General features: G+C 43.4%; 1 protein-coding gene across 2 annotated transcripts in view; it reads left to right on the forward strand.

Moving 5' to 3' along the window:
- The window catches only part of Slik (Sterile20-like kinase), a 452,675-nt gene that overhangs the window by 60,040 nt on the left and 370,064 nt on the right, over positions 1–22,571 (forward strand). For both annotated transcript variants that reach the window (XM_080282573.1, XM_080282574.1), the window contains exon 3: positions 1,753–1,887. In XM_080282573.1, coding sequence (XP_080138699.1) covers positions 1,753–1,887 — 135 coding nt within the window. The remainder of the gene's footprint in view (positions 1–1,752; positions 1,888–22,571) is intronic.

Raw genomic sequence — 22,571 nt, forward strand, 5'->3', positions numbered from 1 at the left:
CCTCTTCATTGCCACGATCGCTTCTTGGTCCATTGGTTGGATGAGAGCAGTCGTATTAGGTGTCATAAACATGCACCTAATGCACCCATTCTCAGCCACCAAGTCCTTGTCGCACTGGTGGGCAGGTGCATTATCCAAAAGGAGGGCATTTACCTGGTTGTGCAGGATTCCCAGTGTCTTCGTCTGGTAATTGATGACCTCCTTGACGAAATGGCGGTGGAACCAGTCTTTGAAGATGTGGGCTGTGAACCATGCCTTCACAGAATGGTACCAAATGACAGGAAGGACATCCATCACCCCACGAAGACACCGAGGCTGCTTTGCATGGCCAACAATAACGGGCTTGAGCCGGTGCATGCCGTTAGCATTGGCACAACACAAAGCAGATATCCATTGCTTGGAGAGCTTGCGGCCAGGTACACGCTTCTCCGTCTCGTCGGCTAGAGTGTTCGTTGGCAAAGAGTGATAGAATAAACCAGTTTTGTCAGCATTGTAGACTTGACCGAGAGTGAGGCCCTTCCTGTCGATCAAGCCCTTCACCTTGTGCCGAAACTCCTCTACTCCATCGTCGTCGGCGTCCAAAGTTTCTCTATGAGACTTACAGTTGGTAATGCCATGTCATACCTTAAACGCGAAGAGCCAACCCTCAGATGCCTTGAAGTCTGGGACGTCATGAAGCCTTGCGAACTTCTCAGCAGCAGCCTTCAGCTCCGAACCACGCACCATCACACCAGCAGCATGTTGCTGTCGATACCAAATCAACGTGGAGTGGTCGACTTCAGCGTACCGGGGAGTAAACATCATCTTCCTCTCCACGTTGCGTTTGTTCATCGACAAGAAGTCAGCCGTGTACTGCATGAGTTTGTCATGGGATCTCTTAATATCAAACAAAGTAGATCAGGCCAGGTTGAATTCACGGAGGATGCGTGACGAAGACCATCCCGCATCCACTTTCTCCAATATCTCCCTCTTCTTCTCCAGAGTCAAAACCACTCTCTTCCTCTTCTCAGGCGGTGGGGCCATCATCACACACACTAACAAGAGGCACAAGAGCAGCAGGAGAGCCTGCAGCAAGTAGGGCACCACTAAAAAAGCAAGCACATGGGCGGCCATGATGACGAACGTGCACACACAACAAGAGATGGAGTAAGTGGGGAGGATGCAGGGGTGCTCTAGTGGACGGCGGCAGAACTAAGCACCAAAACACAGCTGGTCCGTGCCGCGTGTGGTCTGAGTTCAAATTATATGGGAGAAAAATGTCAGATTTTTTTTCAAATTTTTTGCGATTTTGGGGCAGTTTTGGGAATAATAAATCCCAGGACCAAAGTGTCCGGAAAGTGGGCGTCCGGATAGTACAGGGATTACTGTATTTGTATTACAGTAAATTCTTAATTATCACTGCATATAGCAGCCAAGGAAGTATCAGATAGTGACATAGTACCCTTGAAAAATCCCTTGAGAGGGGTCTAACCCCCTATAAAACCCTATACCTTTACTGTATAACTGTCCAGACATTGAAAATTTCCATTAAATATTGTCATAAGCATGATAAAAAGCACAAGGAAATTCTGTTTGGGTGATGAGACAAGTGGCTTGGATTTTGATTATTGGACTGTTGAAATTCCACCATTTACTTTGATGGATAATAACACATGCCGGAACATGCAATACAAGTAATTGAATATATATTTACTGTACTGTTTTTAAGAGAGAGAGAGATACATACATACATACACTTTCCACCATTTTCAGATGTACCTGGAGTACTGTGATGGTGGAGCTATGGACTCGATCATGGCTGACCTCTACCGTCCTCTCACAGAACCCCAGATTGCCTATGTTTGTAAATATCTTGTTGAAGCCCTCATATACATCCATGAACATAAGGTAAGTGATTGAGTATTACTGTACAGGAAGAAATTATATACACATTGAAAATGTGTCATGTGTCCTTACAGTAAGCATAATTTCATTTTCTAGTTATTATTTCTTCCATTTATTTATTTTTTATTTTTTTTTTTTTTATTTTTTTTTTTTTTAATGGAAAAACAAAGGAACCAAAGACCAGGAGCCTGCAAGATTGTTCCCTCCAAGAAAAAACAAAAACAAGATAACAGAGCCAAATTCAAGATGCGTTCATTTTGAGATGTCTGGACATACTGCTTTTGAAAGACTGGAGATCATATTCTATCTATCTATCTATCTATTGCCAGACGCCTCAATCCCATTCGGGGTGGCCACAAACAAATTGCCTCCACGTCGCCCTGTCCTCCACCATTTCATTGCCCTGCTGCCAGCTCATATACCTCTCCACCCCATCCCTCCATCTCATCCTCAGCCTCCCCCTCACTCTCCTCCCCTCCACCTCACTCACATACACTCTCTTCGTCAGTCTTTCATTCTCCATCCTCTCCACATGGCCAAACCACCTCAGTGTATTCCTCCTAACGCTTCTTATCGCATCCACATCCTGACCACAACGCTTCTTTATATCCTCATTTGTCAGCCTATCTCTCCATGTGACTCCACAGGCTCCTCTTAAATAACTCATTTCCACTAATCTCACTCTTGACTTGTGTCCTTCCAACAACGTCCAAGCTTCACTTCCATATGTTAGAGTTGGTATCACAATACTATCATGTAGTAACTTTTTCACTTCCATGCTCACTTCCCGGTTTCTTATCACTGCTTTCAAAGAACCAGCAACCTTTCTTCCCTGCTGTACCCTTTCAAGCACTTCACCCTCCAAACTTCCATCCTTACTCATCACACTACCCAAGTACTTAAACGTACTCACATTTTCCAATTCCTCACCATTGAACCTCGATGTACATTCACTAACTTTACCTCTCTCAAAGACCATCACTTTACTCCAACCTACATTCATCTTTAGAATCCCTTTTCTTACACACTATCCCAAACTCCTCCACCAAGCCTTGAAGCTCCCCTTCATCTCACTCAACAACACAGCATCATCTGCAAACAACAGTACAGGGAGTTTCCAAAAACTATCCTCTCTCACCAGGGCCACTCCAACATCCACTGCCCTACCTTGTACCTCTTTTATTACCCCATCCATGTACAGATTGAACAACCATGGAGACATGACATATCCCTGTTTCAACCCAACCTTCAGAGAGAAAAATTCACTCAGTTCACCATCCACAGGCACTGCAGCCTTAGCACCATCATACATACTCTTCACAGCATTCAACAACTTCCCATCTACTCCATATATTCTTAATACTTTCCACAATCCTTGTCTAGTCACCCTGTCATATGCTTTCTTCAAATCCATGAAAGCCGCATACAACTTCTTTCACTTCTCTAGAAACTTTTCCACTAAAGATCAAAGAATGAATATTTGATCTACACAACCTCTTCCCTCCCTGTTCTTCTCCAACTAATTCCTCTGTTCTTTCTCTAACTCTGTCAATAAGTATCCTACCATACACTTTTCCTGTTATACTAAGAAGACAAATGCCCCTATGATTACCACACTACTTCTTTTTCCCCTTTTCCATTGTACAAGGGAATAATTATACCTGACTTCCAATCCTCTGGGACTCTACCTTCTTCCCAGGCCAATCTGCACATTTTCCACATCCATTCTACTACTATCTCTCCCCCAAACTTCAGCATTTCACCACACACTCCATCAATTCCTGGGGTTTTCCCCAATTTAACTTTCTTCATTGCTTCCACAACTTCTATCCTACTGATTTCTTCCTGTCTTCTCACCTCCCTCCTTCTCCCAGCCATTCCCCAGCCACTTATACTTGCATTCCTTCCATCCTTTATGTTCAACAGTTCCTTACAGTGTTCTCTCCATCTGCTCACTTTTTCTCCCTTCTCCACTAGTAATCTACCATTTTTATCTTTCACTCCCCTGCTAACTTCACTGCCACCCTGTCTTACTCTCTCTGCCTCATTCCTGAACATCTTCTTGCAGTCCCTCCACTTTACACTCAAATTCCTTCCAAATTCCACATCCACTCTCTTCTTACTCTCTCTTACTAATCTTTTCACCTCTTTTTTTCCTTTCTACATATAACTCTCTTGCGCCTCTCAACTTCTTCCATGCCCCTATTTCTCATCCATTCATTGTATGCTTTCTTCTTTTGTGCCACAGCCTGTCTCACCTCGTCAGTCCACCATGCTGTTCCTTGCACCACCTTTGGTTTCTCTTTACCCCACACACCACATCACATACTGCACATATTTCTTCTGTGAATATCCTGCACACACCTTCCACGTCCCCCATCTGCTCCATTTCATATTTACCCAAACGTTCCGCTATTTCTCTCTTATATTCTGCCATTTTCTCATCCTCTTGTAACCTTTCCACTCTCCTTGCAACTACACCTTCTTCCCATCCTTCCCTTCTTCTATATCTCCATCTTGCTTGGATCTTGATACTGGCCACCACGAAGTAGTGGTCAGAAAATCCACTCCCCCAACCTCTATATACTCTTGCATCCCTTACACATCTTTGCATCCTTTCATCCACACACACACAATCAATCTTTGCCTTCCTTTCATTCAGTTCACCACCCATTCATCTCATCACTTGCCATGTATACCTGTGGATCATTTTGTGCCTGAAGAGGGTATTTGTTATTACCAACCCCCTCCCGGCACAAGTGTCCACTAATGCACTGCCATTCTCATCTACCTCAGCAGGCGCACCCCACTCACCAATACTTCGATCCACCTTCACATTCCCTCCTTTACCATTCATGTCACTGATCAAAAACACTCTCTCATTCCTTCCAGTCTTTTCCATGCACACTTCTCCATTTGTCCAGAACTCTTTCTCACTCTGCTTGCACGATCTTGCGTTGGCGCATACACGCACACAATCACCCACATTTGTATTCCAACTTTCAATCTTACCCACACAATCCTTGTCCCTACTGATCCATACTTTCTTATGTTCTTCTTCCATCTTTTACTCACAACAATACACACTCCTTCTTTTGCCCTCTCATTCTCACGTACTCCTGCACATATACCCCATCCATACTCCCATTCTCTCACACTCTCTCCTCTCCATTTAGTTTCAGTTACTCCACATACATCCACTTTCGCACTGTCAAGCACCTGGACAATCTCTCTCTTTCACCTCATCATTCGCACCTCTCACATTCCATGTTGCAATTACCATGTCCTTTGTCCGGTCCTTGGTCGTCATCTTTTGATCAGTCCTTGTCTGAGGCTTCTTGTTCGTCTTTTTAGTTAGTTGTTTTCCTGGGAGGGGCACTAACCCTCCGCCAACCCTTTTAGTTGCCTTGTACAACAAGCAGGGACACTGGAGGATTATTCTTGGAAAAAAAACCCTACCCCTATGGGGGTAGATAGTAGGAAATACAGACAGAGGGAGACAGTTCCATAGTTGACCTGTTGCATAAATGAAGGAGTGGGAGTAACAGTTAACTCTTGCAGTAGAGAGTTGGAGAGAAATGGGATGAGTGTTTGTGGCTAGATGGGTGCTACATGCCTGCTGCAGTGGTGAGAGATACAGACAGACAGTTCAGATGAGCAGTGACCATTGAAGTAGCAATAGAAGAGTGGTAAAGATGCAGCAGTGCTGCAGAGAGACAGAGGTTTAAGGGAGCCAGTAAAAGGAGGAGAATTAATGAGACGAAAAACCTTTGACTCCACTTTATTGAGAAGATCTGTATGTGGGGAGCCTCCCCACACATTACAGTTGTACTCTACATGGGGCGAATCAAACCCGTGCTTTATATAAAGTCAACAACTGTGCGGGGTTAAAAAAGGTATGGAGTCGGCTTAGCACACCTAATCTCTTGGAAGTAGATTTTATGAGAGAGGTAAAATGATCATTCCAAGATAAATCCTGAGAGAATTGACTTGGATGTTGTTAAAAGTTAGAGAATACTCATGTGGAAGATTTTGTCAGGTTGAAAGATTAAGAACTGAGTTTTTGATGCATTAAAACAACAAGAAAGCTTTTACCCCAGTCAGAGATGTGAGCCAAGTCAGAAATTAGGTGTGCTGTAGCCTCATCCCTTGTTTGTTGAAGTAAATGCTAAGAAGGATGTTCCGGGAAGTGAATGGAAAGTGAAGGGTTCATTGATCAGCGTATGAGTGGATGGGGTTCGATGTGCATCTTAGAAGGTCATTGATGAATAGAAGGAAGAGAGGTGGTGGTAGGACAGAGCCCTGAGAAACATCACTATTGATAGCTGTAGGAGAGCAGTGGCCATCTACAACAGCAGCTATAGAACAGCCAGAGGGAAGCTAGAGATGAAGGCAGAGGTAGAAGGATAGAGATTGTAATAGGGGAGTTTGGATATTTACGGTTTATGCCAGACTGAATTGAAAGCCTTTGAGATGTCAATTGCAGTGGCAAAGCTTTCACCAAAGTCCCAAAAGGATGATGACCAGGAGTCTGACAGGTAGGTGAGAAGATCGCAAATGGAACATCCCTGGTGAAACCCATACTGATGATCTGAAAGAAACTTATGATAGGATAGGTGATTTAATTTTTTTTTGTTAAGAATAGACTAAAAAAATTTGAATTATAGGATGTTAAAGCAATGGGGTGATAGTTAGAGGGCTAGGAATGGTCATCCATTTTGGGGGCACGCTGAATGAGGGCAAACTTCCAGCAAGAAGGAAAGGTACAGGTTGACAGACAAAGGCGAAAGAGTTCACTGGGGCAGGATATAACCACAGTTCTTGAAGACAACTGGAGGGACTCCATCAGGCCCATATGCCTTGTTAGTATTGATCCCAGTGATGGCTGAAAATAATTCAATTGAAATTTTAATGTCAGCCATGAGGAAGTCAGAGGGGGGATGTGATGGAGGAAGAGCTTCAGAATCATCTAAAGTTTAATGGTGGAATTGGAAGAGAAAGTCTGAGTGAAGAGTTCTGCTTTATTCATTCATTCATTCATTCATTCATCATCCAATCCTGTGTTTCCCCATGAGGCGCATAGGAGCCTGGGGTTAGGCAAGTTGGTCCTGACATTTAAGATGAGAGTCACCATCCTCACTCATCCCTGAGTGGCATTATGTGAGCAACAAATCCCAACCATCCCTTGGATATAAACCTGCACAGGCTTGGTTATCAGAAGAGGAAATGGCTTCAGGGCCATTAGAGTGGAAACGAGGGGGGAAGAATGATGAGGGTAAGTTGTTAGAAAAGTTTTTGGTAAAGTGCCAGAAGGAGCGGGAAGAATTTGAGTTAGAGAGTTCAGAGCATTTAGTACGAAAGAAATTTGTTTTACCAGAGTGAATATCCAAAGGGTGATTGGGGTTGATTGCTCATGTAATGCGACTCAGGGATGAGTGAGGCTGGTCACTCTCATCTTAAATGTCGAGACCAACTGCCTAGCCCCGGGCTCCGACGCTCCTCATGGGACAATGTAGGATTGGATGATGGATGGATGGATGGATGAAGAACAGACTTAGGATGATTATAGGCAGAAAGATAAAAGAGATGAGATTCAGAGGTGGACTGGCTCCACTACCTTTTGTAGGTCATCTCCTTGTTGAGAACAGAATTGGAACAAGCGTGATTAAACCAAGGTTTTTTCTGCATTAGTCACAGGATATGAGAAAGGAATGTATGCTTCTATGCCTGAGAGAATGACCTCCATAATATGCAAGCACTCAGATGGCTCTCAACCATGGAAGCGATAATCATTCCATGGAAAATCAAACAAATACAGTAAGACCTCACTACAGCGGGCTAATTGGGGCCCAAGCCATTCCGAAAAAAGCGAAATTCCAATAAAAGTGACCTCTGGACTTCCCCCATGCTAATCCGGACTTTTTTTTATATATCAGATTAGTGCAGATTGCACCAACTGTTTTTGAACTGTTTTCTCTACCATTGCAGTACTGTACTGTGTTATACCTTCACTACATTAATCTTTCTATCTATCTATTCCCAGACGCCTCAATCCCATTCGGGGTGGCCGCAAACAAATCGCCTCCACGTCGCCCTGTCCCTCGCAATTTAACTGCCTTGCTCCCAACTCACAACCCCCTCTCTCATACCTCTCCACCCCATCCCTCCATCTCATCCTCGGCCTCCCCCTCCCTCTCCCCCCCTCCACCTCACTCACACACACTCTCTTCGTCAGTCTTTCACCCTCCATCCTCTCCACATGGCCAAACCACCTCAGTTTATTCCTCCTACTACTTCCTATCACATCCACATCCACACCACAATGCTCCTTTATATCCTCATTAGTCAGCCAGTCTCTCCATGTGACTCCACAGGCTCCTCTTAAATAACTCATTTCACTGCTCTCACTCTTGACTTGTGTCCTTCCAACAACATCCAAGCTTCACTTCCATACGTTAGAATTGGTATCACAATACTATCGTGTAGTAACTTTTTCACTTCCATGCTCACTTTCCAGTTTCTTATCACTGCTTTCAAGGAACCAGCAACCTTTCTTCCTAGTTGTACCCTTTCAAGCACTTCACCCTCCAAACTTCCATCCTTACTCATCACACTACCCAAGTACTTAAACGTACTCACATTTTCCAATTCCTCACCATCCAACCTCGCTGTACATTCACTGACTTCACCTCTCTCAAAGACCATCACTTTACTCTTCTCTACATTCACCTTTAGATTCCGTTTCTAACACACTCTCCCAAACTCATCCACCAAGCCTTGCAGCTCCCCTTCGTCTTCACTCAACAACACAGTATCATCTGCAAACAACAGTACAGGGAGTATCCAAACACTACCCTCTCTCACCAGGGCCATTCCAACATCTACTACCCTACCTTGTACCTCTTTTATTATCCCATCCATGCACAGATTGAACAACCATGGAGACATGACACATCCCTGTTTCAACCCAACCTTCAAAGAGAAAAATTCACTCAATTCGCCATCCACATGCACTGCAGCCTTAGCACCATAATACATATTCTTCACAGCATTCAACAACTTCCCATCTACTCCATATAATCTAAATACTTTCCACAATCCTTGTCTATCCACCCTGTCATATGCTTTCTCCAAATCCATAAGCCACATACAACTTCTTTCCCTTCTCTAGAAACTTTCCCACTAAAGATCTAAGAATAAATATCTGCTCTACACAACCTCTTCCCTTTCTAAAACCTCCCTGTTCTTCTCCAACTAATTCCTCTGTTCCTTCTCTAACTCTGTCAATAAGTATCCTACCATACACTTTTCCTATTATACTAAGAAGACAAATGCCCCTATGATTACCACACACTTCTTTTTCCCCTTTTCCTTTGTACAAGAGAATAATTATACCCGACTTCCAATCCTCTAGGACTTACCTTCTTCCCAGGCCAATCTGCACATCTTCCACATCCATTCTACTACTATCTCTCCCCCATGCTTCAGTATTTCACCACATACTCCATCAATTCCTGGGGCTTTCCCCAATTTAACTTTCTTCATTGCTTCCACAACTTCTATTCTACTGATTTCTTCCTGTCTTCTCACCTCCCTCCTTCTCCCAGCCATTCCCCAGCCACTTATACTCGCATTACTTCCATCCTCTATGTTCAACAATGCCTTAAAGTGTTCTCTTCATCTGCTCACTTTTTCTCCCTTCTCCACTAGTAATCTACCATTTTTATCTTTCATTCCCCTGCTAACTTCACTGCCACCCTGTCTTACTCTCTTCACCTCTTTCCAGAACATTTTCTTACAGTCCCTCCACTTTACACTCAAATTCCTTCCAAATTCCTCATCCACTCTCTTCTTACGCTCTCTTACTAATCTTTTTACCTCACTTTCTTTCTACTTATAACTCTCTTCCACCTCTCAACTTCTTCCACGCCCCTGTTTCTCATCCATTCATTGTATGCTTTCTTCTTGTGTGCCACAGCCTGTCTCACCTCTTCATTCCACCACGCTGTTCCTTGCACCCCCCTCCGTCTTCTCTTCCTTCTACACACCACATCACATGCTGCACATATTTCTTCTGTTAATATCCTGCACACACCTTCCACGTCCCCCATCTGCTCCAATTCATATTTGCCCAATCGTTCCTTCAACTCTCTCTTATATTCTGCCTTATTCTCATCCTCTTGTAACCTTTCCATTCTCCTTGCAAGTACTCCTTCTTCCCATCCTTCCCTTCTTCTATTTCTCCATCTTATTTGGAACTTGATTCTGGCCACCACCAAGTAGTGGTCAGAAAGTCCACTTCCCCAACCTCTATATACTCTTGCATCCATTACACATCTTCACATCCTTTCATCCACACACACATAATTAATCATTGCCTTCCTTTCATTCAGTTCACCACCCACCCTTCTCATCACTCGCCATGTATACCTGTGGATCATTTTGTGCCTGAAGAGGGTATTTGTTATTACCAACCCTCTCCCAACACAAATGTCCACTAATGCATTGCCATTCTCATCTATCTCAGCAGGCACACCCCACTCACGAACTATTCCATCCACCTTCACATTCCCTACTTTACCATTCATATTATCGATAAAAAACACTCATTCCTTCCAGTCTTTTCCATGCACACTTCTACATTTGTCCAGAACTCTTCTCTCACTCTGCTTGCACGATCTTGCGTTGGCGCATACACGCACACAATCACCCACATGTGTATTCCAACTTTCAATCTTACCCACACAATCCTTGACCCAACTGATCCATACTTTCTTATGTTCTTCTTCCATCTTTTACTCACAACAATACACACTCCTTCTTTTGCCCTCTCATTCTCACCTACTCCTGTACATATACCCCATCCATACTCCCATTCTCTCACACTCTCTCCTCTCCATTTAGTGTCAGTTACTCCACATACATCCACTTTCGTACCCTCAAGGACCTGGACAATCTCTCTCTCTTTCACCTCATCATTCGCACCTCTAACATTCCATGTTGCAATTACCATGTCCTTTGTCCGGTCCTTGGTCATCACCTTTTTGTCAGTCCTTGTCCGAGGCTTCTTGTTCGTCATTTTAGTTAGTTGTTTTCCGGGGAGGGGCACTAACCCTCCGCCATGGTATAATATATACAATAATACAGTACTGCACACTGATAAACATGTCTTTTATTTACCTTATCATGGTGAACATAGCTGAAGTGGTCAGGCAGTATGGACAGCTTCTGGCTTTATCGGACATTTTCCAATAAGTAGAAATTTAGTCCGGTAGCTCCTCGAGTCCAATTAAAGCGAATTCCGGTCTATTGAAGTCCGTTATATTGAGGTTTTACTGTACTGCCTTATCCTCAGTGTCACAGCCATCGCTTTATGGGAGGGTCTACAGGCCTTACTGGACCGATAGGACAGGCTGAGATGATAAGGTTGTGATCGTAGGAGCCCAGTAGAGAAATAGAGACAATTTGCTATGATTCTGACTCTCATCTTGAATGCCGGGACCAACTTGCCGAGCCCCTGGCTCCTGCGCTTCTTATGGGGCAACATAGGATTGGATGATGGATGGATGGATGCTATAATTTGGTATAGGTACAGCACCAATTTTCCAGAACCTTGCCAGATGAACCGTTTTGCCAAACTAACTGAGGCCACATATATCCCATATAATAATTTAACAGGGACCAACAGAGGTCATGTGTATTAATTCATCAGTACACCTCTGACCCACTATCCTTCAGTGGGATCACATTCTTGTTCTAATTTAAGCTGTTTGTGGAACAGCAGAGCATGATTAATTATCTATCTGCCTGACAAGCCCACTTATTCCAATCCTGTTGAAACCATTCCATTGTCACTTATAGTTTTTCTATTTATCATTTGCTTCTTTGAATCACTGTCTGCACAGAGTTTAAGTAATTTTTCCATTTGCTTTTTTAGATCAAAAGCAGTTGGTGAACCAGTACCAAATGTGTTACACAAGGTTTAGATGGAAACACCATGGTTCAATTTTTTCAGCAGTTCTATTATATTCTGCTTCATTGTTTTTGTTTTTGACATAATAAAGTGTCTTACTGCATTAAATCTCCCAGATAACTGTAGCAGCCGTGCCTCAGTTGGTTAAAGCGCTCAGCTCTGACCGAAGGGTCGGAGGATCGAATCCACCCAAGAGTCATTGGTAGACATCAGGAAGGGCATCCGGTCATAAAATGCTACACGCTCCAAACCAAAGTCCTCTACCCAGAGGCAATGCCTTAGCCCTTATCCAAAAAAGGGGGACTTGGCATAAAACTAAAAAAAAAAAATAATAATAAATAAATAAAATAAAATAACTGTTATTACGCCATTATGACCAGATAGGTGAGAGAAAATATACGTGAAGATCAGACAGCCAATGTGTTAGGTCGCTGGATGGCTATATATTGGTTAATCTGGTAATGACTTGCCTCATGGTGACTCTTCCACATGCAAACAACCCCAAAACAAAATAATGTTTTATGCACTCCACACTCATATTAAAATATCTCAGTAGGTACTAGTGATGGAAATAACCATTTGATTTGACTGTAGTAGTCATCCATCCATCATACAATGCTCTGTTGCCCCATGAGGAGCGTAGGTAGCCCGGGCTAGGTAAGTTGGTCCTGACATTTAAGACAAGGGTGATATAAGATATATATATATACAGTACAATCCCAGTTAACCGGGTGGCTTGGGGAATTTACCTTCCCGGTTACAGATTTTTCCCGTATTTCTGATTTTCAAGTCAAATCTATACAAAGGCTATCACAGCAGTAAATACAGTTCAGGTACTCACCAGTCACATTAGGGGTTACACTAAGAGTTTCCGCCTGAAAAACTGCCTTGTAAACACACACCACGTGCGTGCAATGTCTAGCACCAGTCCATTGTTTACCGAATTACTGTATTCATTATATGTACTGTACTCATAAAAATTGAAAAATAAAATAAAGAAATAAAAGCTTGAACATTTATTAGTGAACTGATGATGTGTTAAGACTGCACTGTAGAATTATCACGACACCTGTGCCCCCACGTGAGTTTGTTTACGTTTCTGACTGTTCTTCTTCTTCCCCATCTGACCTCCATCACTCCACCCCTCACCCGCCACTCAGCTGTTTTGCAGAAAATAAAATAAATGATGTACGTATGAAATGCAGGCATATTATTTATTTATTTTTCTTCCAACAAAGTAAACTTTCATTCCTATTAACATTTATATTCAGCCATTAGTGTTTTATAATGTTCGCCTTTTTCAAGTCTGTTGCATATGTCCAGCTTCTGTTTCAAGGTAAGCACGATACGCTTACGTTTAGTTTGCACTTTAGGCATTTTGGAGTGTACAAATTACCGTCTATCAGAGGAACACAATTGCAAGAGAGCTTGTTTACTGTCTTGTGGCAAAACGCAGACTGGTGATTTTTGGAGGGGGTGGAGGATGACTGAATTCAAGTAGGGGAAAGAGGGGGAGAGGAGGGGTGGTTAAGAGGATTTGCTAGGAATTTACATTAGCCGGAAATGCCTTCACCTCGCTTTGTCTGATTTCACCCAGCCTCGCGTGACACAATCAAACGGCGGTTTGGTGGTCCATTCAAATTTGCGCACAGTTATAACTTACTGACATTTTTACCAGCCCTTGAATTTTCCCGTTGTTCTGAGTATTCCGTTTGTCTGAGATACCGGATAGCTGGGATTGTACTGTACAGTACTCCCGCATTTTTTGCGGATTTTTTGTCTACGGTTTTGCCCTCTCGCGGATTTTCTTAGCATTAATAAGTTCAACTAAAATATTCTTGAATATACAGAAAACAAAAAATTTGAAATTCCCGCAGCTTCCAATTGTAGCGCGGTAAACTCACGCCACCCTCTGTAGTCTGTCCCTTTCCCGCGGCCCCTCTGCCAGTGTTACCATATCTAGCATAATTTTATTCTTTTAGCATAATTTTGATCAAATTTTCGAGTCTGGAATATTTTTTAGCATATTAGAAGTTTTAGAATCATTCTAGCATAATAGAGAATGGAATGGAATATTTTTGGAATAATTTTATAAAAGCTACAAATCAGAGAGAGAGAGAGAAAGAGAGAGAGAGAGAGAGAGGGAGAGACGAATAAGGTAAGAAGATGTTTGAATAGTTGGTTACTTTCAGTTTGGGCTTGGTTGGGTTGGATTAGGTTAGGTTAGGTTAGGTTGGATTAGGTTAGGTTAGGTTCGGTTTGGTTCGGTTAGGTTAGGTTAGGATAAGTTTGAGCTTTGTACTTTACCCATGAAACCTAGTTTTTTCCAATGGATTTTGGTATGATTCATTCGATTTTCAGCTTCATTTCAGTCGGAAATGACCATTTTCTGTGTTTCCCCCCCTCCCTATAACCTCCGATTCCCCAAAGATCCCCCATTATTGCAGGGGGATGGGGGGGGGTCATATCTCAAAATTTGGTTATTTCTGACGGAAATGATGCTCAAAATCGAGTGAATCACATCAAAATCCATCAGAAAAACTTAAGTTTCGTGGGAAAAAGCAGTATGGGCAGAAAACCGATATTTATCCTCTTACTGTATGTAGGTTCATTTTAATATTTTCATAGTAAACAATACATAATTGATATGTTGCACGAATATGTATAGAATTTTATCATTTAGCTTCAAGTTAGCATAATTCATTTTTTACTTGGAACAGATTTGCTCAATCTAGCATAATTTTTTCATTGCCCTAGCATAATTTCGTTGTTTGGATATGGCAACACTGCTCTCTGCCCCGCAGTCCTCAGTCCACGCCTGACTGCCTCACGTGTCTGTTGTACTTGTAACCGCAGTATGATATGAGCCTCTTGCCTCCCACTTGCTTTCCACATGGCCCCAGGACGTAAGCCAGCCTCACCAAAGGCTAATAATACAATTAGTAAGAACTCCAAAGTGACAAAACGATCAAGAAAAGTTATGACCTTAGCAGAGAAAATTGTGTTACTGGACACGCTAAGAAACGACCGTGGGAGTGTTTGCTATCACCAGTTAATGCATCTTTTTATTTTGTACTGTTTTGTGAATAAATGTGTAGATAATTGTGTATTACAGTACGGTGTTTACGTTTTTCCTTCATAATGGAGTATGTGCTTTCAATCTTGTAAGAAGGTATTTCGGGATGAGTATGGAGGTTTCGGGACAATTCGCAGTCACAACAAACACAAAACAATTCACCTTCATTAATGAAGATAGCTATGGGTGACGCTAGAATATAATTCAAAGGCAACTACAGCGAGGAAGAAACAAGTTAATTATTGACTAAAGGAGCAACTAATAAATAATATCCAGAACCTACGCTACTGAACATAGACTTTGCTGGATCCCCCTGAAATATAGTTATTAAAGTATTGATTAATTAATAAGTATATTGATAAAAGTATTGATTAGTATATTTATAGAATGGCGGGGAATCGTCCAGGGTGCGAACTGTTCTGAAGGGGAATCGTCTGACGGCGAATTGTCTCGCAATCAGTATGGACATGGACTGTGTGATGGGCAGCATGGTGGACACAAGTGTAAGATTCAATTGTTAATAGAGTATTCGCGGAATTGACTTTTCGCGGGGGTTACAAGAACGTAACTACCGCGAAATATGCGGGATTACTGTATGTATATATATATATATATATATATATATGTACCCCCCCTACAATATGTTTACCCCCGATGTATATATGCCCCCCCCCCCAATGCATACATCCCCCCACTAAACTTGCTGACCTAGCACGCTTTCCGAGAGCCCAAGCCTGGGCGAAGGCGTTACTGCGTCAGTTCTGAGCAGACACTCAAGAAGGGCAGACTATTTTTGTCAGAGCTCGTAATAAACTCCTTAACTAGCTGTTTTCACACGGAGTTTCTATCACCAAAGTATTGCAAGTTACATTTGGTGGCAGCGGTGTTTCGGACCATCAGATTCTGACCGCCTCCTACACTATTTAGTGACACCAACAGATACACGACGTCTCACATCTCACAGCCTCACCCCTCCTCAGTGCCTCTCGTGGTGTAATAACCGGCTGTGCCTCCAAGTGTACAATTTCTCTCACCAGTGCTCACCTCTCAAATAACCCCACCCACACACCTTGTTCCTGACCGCAAGTGTCACCATCGCCGACCTACGCACCTGTTTCACCTGTTCCCAGCACCTGTTCCGAACTCATCATAAATCCTGCCCCCACGGTGCCACTTATCACTGTCTGCCTACCGCCATTCTTTGAATTTGCAACTCAACAGCTCTACACCTGCATTGTACCAACATCTGCCCTCACGCCCACCACCGGCCCCGATGCTGCCACACCCTGCCCTCACATGTAGTCTGCATTCAGTGAGCCTCCTAGGACCGCAACTCCCTGCCAGTGACTCGTCGGAGCGTCTCTTCCCGTCTCGACTTAAGCCCAGCGAGGAGTTCCGCCTCTTCTAAGACTCATCCAACATATCGCTCCAGTCTCGTCCCCAGCAACTATCATTTCCGACCAGCTGTCCCTCCAGCGCCGCGCCGCGCCGCCCCGCCCCGCCCCCAATCGAACCGAAGAACCAGGACACGTGATTGTGACAGAGATGGGAACAACAAAGAAGAAGTACTGGACATGGTTGAGGTGAGCATGGTGGACCGGGAGTTCAGGAGCTGGTACAAAGGAACAGGCTGAGTAGATGGAATGGTTGCGAACTAAAGCAGACTCACAGGGTGTAGCGCTGCTAGGGAAGATAGCGAAAAGGTGGGCGGCACAGAGACGAGAGGTCGGAGTAAGGGAGGAACATTTCTGGAGGTTTGTGGAAGAAAGGAAGGCAACTGAAAGATGATCATGGGAGAGGAGGAAATATTCTAAAGGAACAGATACCTGTAACAAGGAGTTGTTGAGGCGGAAAGGGAATGGAATGATGTGGTCGAAGAGACCTCGTTTCACACGAGAATGACTAACGGGTGTCTGAATGGAAAATGTGTCATTGAGCTCAGTGAATTTGTTACTTATGTATTGCAATTGCCAGGAGAGTGGTAGGAAAAGGTTATAGAGATACTGATTTGGGTTGTGTGTCCCCATGATGGCCGTGAGATGGGTCTTGATTCTGTTGAGCTGGTGTGTGTAGGCAGGTAGGGCAATGGCTACGTCGGCCAGGGGTGCAAGATCGTGGCGCAGGGAGACTACCTCGCCTCCTGAGCCGACCAAGGCCCCGGGACATACTCCACCATTGTCCTGACCCGACCTAGACCCCAGGAGGGTCAGCACTGCCAGCAGGTAGATCGCTAACATCGTACTTAGAAAATCAGGGTAGAGTTAATGGGAGAGATCCTGAAGAAGTTGATGGGCAGAGCGCAGTTTGGACTGATATTGATTGGTTGATGAATGAGTAGGTGTAGGTGGAGATGAAGGAGACTGAGGGATAGGTGGAGATGGAGGAGATTGAGGGATATGTGGAGAGGAAGGGGGGTCAGGAGGTTGTGTAAGTGACTCTAACAACACGAGGCCACGGGGTGCTCGCTTTAAGTCATCGACGTGGACCCATCTGGTGTCCTTAGTGGACAGGTCCTGGAGGCAAAATTTGTTGCCTTGTTGAGTGAGGACGCGGTGGGGCCCTGTAAATTTGTCATCCAACTTAGAGGAACGCGAATGGGAATGAGCAAAGACAAGATCGTCTACATTGATAGTGATAGGAGAGGCAGTTTTATGTTGGCGCTGCAGCATGTCCCCCTGAGAGGAAGCCAAAGTGGATTGGACATACTGGTGGATTGTCTGGAAGTTGGCCAATTTTAGTTTAACATAATCATCCATGTTGTAGATGGGTTCTGGCTTCGAGGATAAGAGAGAGTATGGGAGGTCCTTGTCAAAACCAAAGAGGACGAAGAAGGGAGATTCGGCAATGGATGCATTGATGGAGCTATTGATTGAGGATGCCACTTGGGGAATCCAGTCATCCCAGGACGAACTATGGGAGCCTAGATGTCTAAGGCACTCTAAGTTTTTTCGGTTGTGGCGTTCTACAAGGCCTTTGGAAGCCAGATGGTCAGGCACGACATTGCACTTACTGATATGAAAGCGGCGACAGATCTCATCTAGAAGACTATTGTTGAACTCTGTATCATTGTCAGTAAGAATGGTATGAGGGGTACTGAACGGGCAAATTACGTGATCTACAAAGGCACGTGCAACACTCTTCGCGGTCTTGTCGGAGAGGGGTACGAGGACACAGTAGCGGGAGAAGTGGTCGACCGCTACGAACAAGTACTCAGCGCCGGATTCCATGAGAGGTAGTTTTAAGAGATCGATTGAGACAGTTTCGCATGGTCGTGATGGGATTGGGTATTGTAAGAGCGGTGCAGGTAAGCCGGTTGTTCCTTTGTGGCGGTGGCAGGAGAGGCAAGAGTCACGGTGGGCATTGATATCGCGGCGCGTGGTTGGCCTATAATATTTGAGACGTGCTTGGCGCAAGCATCGGTCTTTACCTGGATGGGAAGCTTGAGGGGTATTATGAACAATGTGAAGAACCGTTGGTATCAGGGCAGTGGGGACAACAAGTTGGCATACTTCGGGATTGGGCATGTCTTTTCCTTTTAGTAGTGTTTTCCTGTACAAGAGATCATCATCTAGCATGAACTCATCTAGTGATACTGGCAGAGTAGGTAAGGTCGAGGCATCGCCATATTCTAGGAAATAAATGACTTTGGACCATATGGGGTCTTGGCGCTGAAAGTTTCGAACAACTTCTGACGTTAGTGTAGTGTTTTCAGTTAATTCGGGCTGCAGTGATGTTATAGCTGCTGCTGCGTGACGTGAGAGTGCGTCTGCGACTACATTAAACTTGCCTGGTACATGTTGAAAAGTGGGATTGAAGTCCTGGATGATGACGGACCATCTACCTAGCCTACCTGTTAGGTTGCGGTTCTTGAACAAATCACATAGTGGAAGGTGCTCTGTTTGGATATGCACTGGATAACCATAGACTATATCTCTGAAATGTTTCAAAGACCAGACTACCGCTAGCGCTTCGAGATCTGTGACACTGTAGTTATGTTCAGTGGTTGTAAGGGTGCGACTAGCATATGCAATTACGCGCTTCCTTGATGCTTCATCGAGTTGCATCAAAACGGCACCAAGTCCAGTGCCTGAGGCGTCTGTGCAGAGAAGGAAGGGTTTGGTATAATCAGGGAATGCTAGAACAGGGGCATTTACAAGAGAAGTCTTTAGCTTTTGGAAAGCCTGTGACTGGTCATTAGTCCAAACAAAGGGCACATTCTGCTTGAGTAAGTGGGTTAGAGGAGCGGCGATCTTTGCATAATCTTGTATGAATCTACAATAATAGCCACTGAGGGCCAGGCAACTTCGTACAGCTTCGGTAGTGGTAGGTTCTGGGAAGTTAATAATCACTTTAGTTTTATCTTCATTAGTATGAATGCCTTGTGCATCTATGACATGGCCTAGGAATTTGATTATCTTTCGCAGGAAGTCACATTTACTGAGATTGATTTTCAGGCCTGCGAGCTGGAGGCGTTCAAAGACTTGCTGGAGCTTGGTAAAATGGTTAGGGATGGATTTACTCACAACAATGATATCATCTAGGTAAGAAAAAAGAGTGTCCCATCGTACCGCTGAAGACTGAATGGATAAGTCGCATGAACACGGAAGGAGCATTTCTCAGATCAAAAGGGAGTCCCTTAACCCCTACACCGCGGGCATGTTTACCGATGTTTTGCGTGTGCCGCGGGGTTATTCGGGCTCCGACAGACTCTCAAAAAATATTTGCCAAAAATCAGTTATTAGTCCTAGAATATTAAAATTATATATGCTTATGGCACATACCTTCAGCTTTCTCCTGGAATGTTTGTTGAGCCTTCGTCAGTTACCGTAGGACTTGTGGAGACCTCTGAAGTTGGGTAACGAAGTCTCCACTTTACAGTTCCCGACAACCCGTAATATGATTACCACAGCCAGATATAAACACTATAAATACTACTCTATGATTTTCAAGTAGTTTGGGATCCATACTCCAAAAAAAAAACCACTGTGAAAGCAATGAAAATTATGAGCGCGTCTGACCGCCGCACTTCCGCTAGTCACTCTTGGTACTCTGTCATTTATTATTCATAAAACCCCTCACACTTTATATTTCTATAGCTACATAACACTTATATATATCTACAGTCTTTATCCATAAGTTTCCTTCAGTAGTATTAGTTTATTGCCACTGTAGGGATTCAGTTTCTTTCAGTAAAATACGTAGCATTCACTTTCTCGTCCTGTATACTGGCATTGAGAGTGAATGTCACTTTCATCTTCACTCTCATAACTCATAGTATTCAGACATGCTATAGTGAAACTTTCACTTTCATTACTCCTAGGGTATATACTCGTATTCTTATAATACTACTCATTTACATTTCTATTTACGTTCTCTATTTTATTTACGTTATTTACATTTCTATTTTATTTACACTGTGTTATGCACTGTCACTTGAAGTAACTTATAAAACTATTTTTCATTGTTCACGTATATTTACATTCATTACTTTCACTTGCTGTTTACACATTATTTACAATTCCACTTGCACTGTTTTACTCAATAGAAAGATCGTAGTCACTCTTTTATCAATTGTCAGCCCTTTACCTCTTTCCACACGAGGTTTAGTAGGGGGTAAAGGTCACAGGGCCCTTGCATGGGGGTGAAAAAAGGCCCTGAAGTCAGCAAGAGGATGAGCCGTACCTCCTCTTCGGAATCTGAGAGAGAACTGTTAGGAGGGCCGGCCCGGGTTGAGAGGCCTACATGAGGGTTATTCAGCACTACCAACGTAGCTCTTGAAACAGCTAAGTCTAGCACTGGTATGATTGGCAGGAAATCTAGACAATACATTATAAATTTGGTAGTTCCAGGTGAATGTAAATATCACTTAGGCTTCTCCCTTCCCTCCTTACATGTATATTTATTACGAAAATAGATTAAAGGCCTACTTAGGAGATATATAATCAGAGCTACCAATGTTAAATCTTGAAACAGCTTTGTGTAGCACCGATATGATTGGCAGGAAATCTAGACAATACATTATAAATTAGGTAGTTCCAGGTGAATGTAAATATCACTTAGGCTTCTCCCTTCCCTCCTTACATGTATATTTATTACGAAAATAGATTATACGGCATATTTCAAGGGGAAAAAAACAGCGAAAATTAGCGAACGAGTGCACGTGAGGTGTTGTCAGGTGATAATTACCCAATTCCAGGTGTATGGCACTCTCACCTGATTTCTTTCTTGTATATATTATTTGGTATAAGAATACGACATAGGGCTTATTTCAATGGATGAAATCAGTGAAAAATTCCAGGGAAGATTTACTTAGCGTAGCATGGCCGGGCAGGCGAGAGGATAGGGTAATGGAGGGGGGGTAGGGAGGGGAGTCAAGAACGGGGAGAAATGGCTAAATTGTCAACAATGGATGGGAGTACAGATGAGATTAGGAGTGCTGACTAGTGTTGGACATTGTCAGTACTGATAGATGATACAAGCCCCCACTTGGAAGCCCTGGTGAATTCAAAATAACACAGAATCACAAAAGCGACGCCCCGTGGTATGATCCCTTGCTCCCAAGCGTCACGAAAGTGATGCCCCACGGTTAAGGGGTTAAACTGAAAATGTCCGGAAGGGGTGCTGAAGGCTGTAACTGGGTGAGAGGACTCTTCCATTTCGACCTGCCAGTAACTGCTGAGGAGGTCTAAAGATGAAAAGAGTACGTTATTTTCACCAAGGGATTCTAGCAAATCAGTGAGGACGGCTAACGGAAAACGGTCTGGAACGGTGACAGAATTGACCTTACGATAGTCGACTACTGGTCTAAAGTTGCCGTCCTTCTTTGGTACTAAGAAAAGTGGGCAATTCCATGGACTTACGGAGGGTTCAATAATATCCTGGTCTAACATGTTCTGTACCATTTGATCTGTTTGCTTTCTCTGGCTGTGAGGAAATCGATACGCTGGTATGTAAATCGGCTAAGTTCCTGGTAGTAGTTCAATCGTATGTTTGACAAGGTCTGTTCTGCCCATCGGTTCACCAGGTAAGGCAACCACGTTTCTGTACGAGGTCAGAAGGTCGAGGAGTTGTGGCGTATTTTCTGGGAAATCCGTGCAAGTGAGATGTGAGAGCATATCGGGTGAATATGTCGGCGCAGATCCCGTAGAGTTAATAGTACATACACCGATTGGCGTACTATCATCAGTCTGAATAGTAGGAATTGAGGAATCCTGGCACACCTTTATGGCCGCTGGGTATACTAGGAAGTCTCCAATCTTTACACCACTTTTAACTTTTAGTGGAGCATTTGTGACATTGAGCAGGTACAGGTAGCATAAACTGTCCTCTAAGACTGTGCACCACGCTGAGTCATAAGTCAAGCCATTCACACAACACGTCTCAGGTAATGTTGGTACATCCACTCCTTCTTTCGCACCGGCAACACAAACAGAGACTTTGGTGAACTCATGCGGTAACATATATATGTATGTATATATATATATATATATATATATATATATATATATACACTGTATGTATATATATATACACTGTATGTATATATATATATATATATATATATATATATATATATATATACACACACGTTTGCCCTTCAAGCACACAAAAACCAAGGGCCAGAGACCCCCAGACCCA

This window comes from Coenobita brevimanus, chromosome 94 (genome assembly GCF_032717465.1).
Source record: "Coenobita brevimanus isolate Jiangsu-jjx chromosome 94, ASM3271746v2, whole genome shotgun sequence".
NCBI lineage: Eukaryota > Metazoa > Arthropoda > Malacostraca > Decapoda > Coenobitidae > Coenobita > Coenobita brevimanus.